The 2,900-nt window shown below is 51.0% G+C and overlaps 1 protein-coding gene across 1 annotated transcript in view; it reads left to right on the top strand.

Moving 5' to 3' along the window:
* The first annotated feature begins 1,043 nt into the window (after nucleotides 1-1,043).
* The window catches only part of WSB1 (WD repeat and SOCS box containing 1), a 20,412-nt gene continuing 18,555 nt past the window's right edge, over nucleotides 1,044-2,900 (top strand). The window contains exon 1 of the mRNA XM_017496803.2: nucleotides 1,044-1,457. Coding sequence (XP_017352292.1) covers nucleotides 1,418-1,457 — 40 coding nt within the window. The 5' untranslated portion in view covers nucleotides 1,044-1,417. The remainder of the gene's footprint in view (nucleotides 1,458-2,900) is intronic.

Genomic DNA, 2,900 nt, shown 5'->3' on the forward strand with positions numbered 1-2,900 from the left:
ACAGAGTCTCGCTCTGTCTTGCGCAGGCTGGAGTGCAATGGCGCGATCTCAGCTCACTGCAATCTCTGCCACCCGGGTGTAAACGATTCGCCTCAGCTTCCCAAGTGGCTGGGATTACAGGCGTGTGCCACCATGCTCGGCTAACTTTTGTATTTTTAGTAGAGATGGGGTTTCACCATGCTGGCCAGGGTGGTCTTGAGCTCCTCTGACTTTGCCATCCACCCACCTCGGCCTCCCAAAGTGCTGAGATTACAGGCGTGAGCCGCTGTGCCCGGCCTGAAATTCCCAGTCTTATATGCTCCAGTCCTTTGGAATAATGTTTAGAGTCCATACAAGAAGCCATTAAAATGCAAATATGTCATCTGTGACCAGGAACCAAGCTGGCATCTGGCAGACACTGACACATTTATCAGACTGATGTGTGGACAGCTAGGTGCCTCTCAGAGGCCTTAGGTCAGGTGGAGGAAGGGCCGATTCTGAGCTGACAGAGTAGGATCCACCTTGGCCAGCAGCCGGGATTCTGCTGACAACAAGCTCCTCCACAGCAGACCTGGCTGCAGGGACCAGCCAGGACAAAGGCAGTCCAGGGGAAGCCCCGCGGCGCCACGCGATCACGCCCGAGTCTCCTCGTTCCCCTCGGCCCTTCCTAAAACCTGGTGGCTCAGTCCGAACAATCGCAGCTGGACAGATGGTCCACAACGTTGTGAATTTTCATCTTTTTCATCAGTGCCATCCTTCAGTTCCCGGCTATTTGTGGGCTGGGGAGTTGGCCAAATCGAGTAAAAACCGAAAATGTCTTTTTGTTCTTTTCGGTTCCGCCGGTTTAAATTCCAGGCAATCTTTAAGCTAGGAGGCTGATAAGTATTATTCTCTGCTTGCCCTTTTCAAAGGGACTTCAGCTTATAAACTCTGTGTTAGAGGAGCCAGGCCTGTTAGACGCCACCGGTCTACAGGCACACTCAGCAGATCCCGCCTCGGATCTCCCACTGCCAGGCCCCTAGGCAACGCCCGCACGCGCGCCCGGCCCAGGACATCACGTCTCTTGCGTCGAGAGGCGGGGCCGCGGGCTCTGACGTCACGTGGCCGCGCCCCTGCCGCTCAGATATCTCCGGCACCGCCCGCCATTTTGTTTCCAGTGTTTGGATTGCGGCCGGCGGTGCTGAGGGAGCTATCTAGCTTTGTAGGCGGGAGGCTGGTTACAGGATCTATTGTCTGTCTTTAACTCTGTAGTTTGGCCCGAGGCCTTTGCGAGCTATCCCGGAGCAGTTAGCAGAAGCCGCAGCGGCCGCCCCCGCCGGTCTCCGCTGTCCCCCGGCTCAGGAGGGACCGACTCCGCGTCACGCCCCTTAGCGCTTGCGGCTCTCTTCTCTGTCGTTGGGTCCGCATCGTGTTCCCGGAATCAGACGGTGCCCCATAGATGGCCAGCTTTCCCCCGAGGGTCAACGAGAAAGAGATCGGTGAGGATTGGGACTGTGGGTGGGCGCGTGGGGGCCGAGGAGAGACAGGGACTCCCCGGAGGAGGTTTGGGAGGAAACGACTCCGAGTCTGAGGGATTAGCTTGAGTGCGCCAGGGCCAGCCCACGAGCAAGAAGGAGGAAGCCGCCTGGGTGGGAGTTGGCTGAGAGGTAAATGGCACCGACGTGGATGTAGCACCTTCTGTGCTCCCTCGCGGTTGCTGTGTGGCCGGGGCGGGCACGGACCCCAGTTTCTTCATCGGAGGTACGCGCAGGGTTCTTGTCCTGGGAGTCTCTTGGCTCAGGGCCTGACAGTCGAGTGGACAGGGAAGGGCCACTCAGGGACTTTAGGTTTACAATGGGGAAAAGTGAACTTGCGAGTTCTGAGCCGTAATGAAAGGAGAGTGTCCTCGTGTATATTAACCACTCGTAAATGAGAAACGTGACTGCAAGAGGTTCCAACAGCCTGGAAAAAACAATACTGTATTTTTTAAAATGCTGTGGCGTTAAGAAAGGCAGCAGTCGGGGGAGGAGACTTTCAGAATTATCTTTCAAACACTTAGGAGCAGGGTGGTTGGGTGGAGTGACTGAAGGAAAGCTGTTGTGCGGAAGAGCAAACTCTGGAAAGGCTTTTCTGGCTTAGTGTCTAGCCCAGGGCAATCGGTGTTGAAGGTTGTGCGTCCACACCTACTTAGTGGCTCAGTGGAAAGCACCGCATTATTTAAATCCTTTTTTAAAGTAAAATAACTGCAACAACGTTTGAAGGTGTTAGGGAGTTAGCAAACACTGATCTTACTGTGTTAAGTAATAATTAGCTGTGGTCACTGAGCAGAGAGCATTTACATTTTCCTGCTCTTAAAGTGAATGTGTTTCTTTACTAAATATTAAAGAGGAGATATTTCTAGAGAAGGGCAGAGGCTGAGGAAGCCAAAACGTCCACTGTTTTATATGTGGTGAATGTTTATATCTAGAAACAGCTATTTTAGAATTCTGGACCTTTGTTGTCCTAGGGGTCATTGATTAGGAAGGGACTTTAACCCTGGTTTTAATAACCATTTTAAAGATACAAACGCAGGGAAAAAATTGTAGCAGAGTTCACACAGAAAATTTTTTTAAAAAGATGCAAAGAGCACAAAATTTGTGTCCAGTTATTATTTTAACTGTATTTTAAAACTAGAAAGTGTCGCAAAGTGGAACAAAGAACTCAAGTTCTTGTCAGTTCAGTGGGTTTTTCTTTTACTTTACTACACCATAATGCTGTAGATGAGTGATCTGCCTTTGTTTTATCTGTATTTTATTTCATCCTGATAAACCATTTTGAAAACTTTCTGGTCCTGTTTTCTAAAAGATAAGCAGGGTTTCTTAGCATACCTACATAAAGTAGAACCATCCACTAAGTGTCACCCCCACACCCGCCAGCCCCCCCCACTTCTCTTTTCTCTCTCT

The sequence above is a fragment of the Cebus imitator genome, unplaced genomic scaffold (assembly GCF_001604975.1).
Source record: "Cebus imitator isolate Cc_AM_T3 unplaced genomic scaffold, Cebus_imitator-1.0 Scaffold223, whole genome shotgun sequence".
In the NCBI taxonomy this organism is placed as follows: Eukaryota; Metazoa; Chordata; class Mammalia; order Primates; family Cebidae; genus Cebus; species Cebus imitator.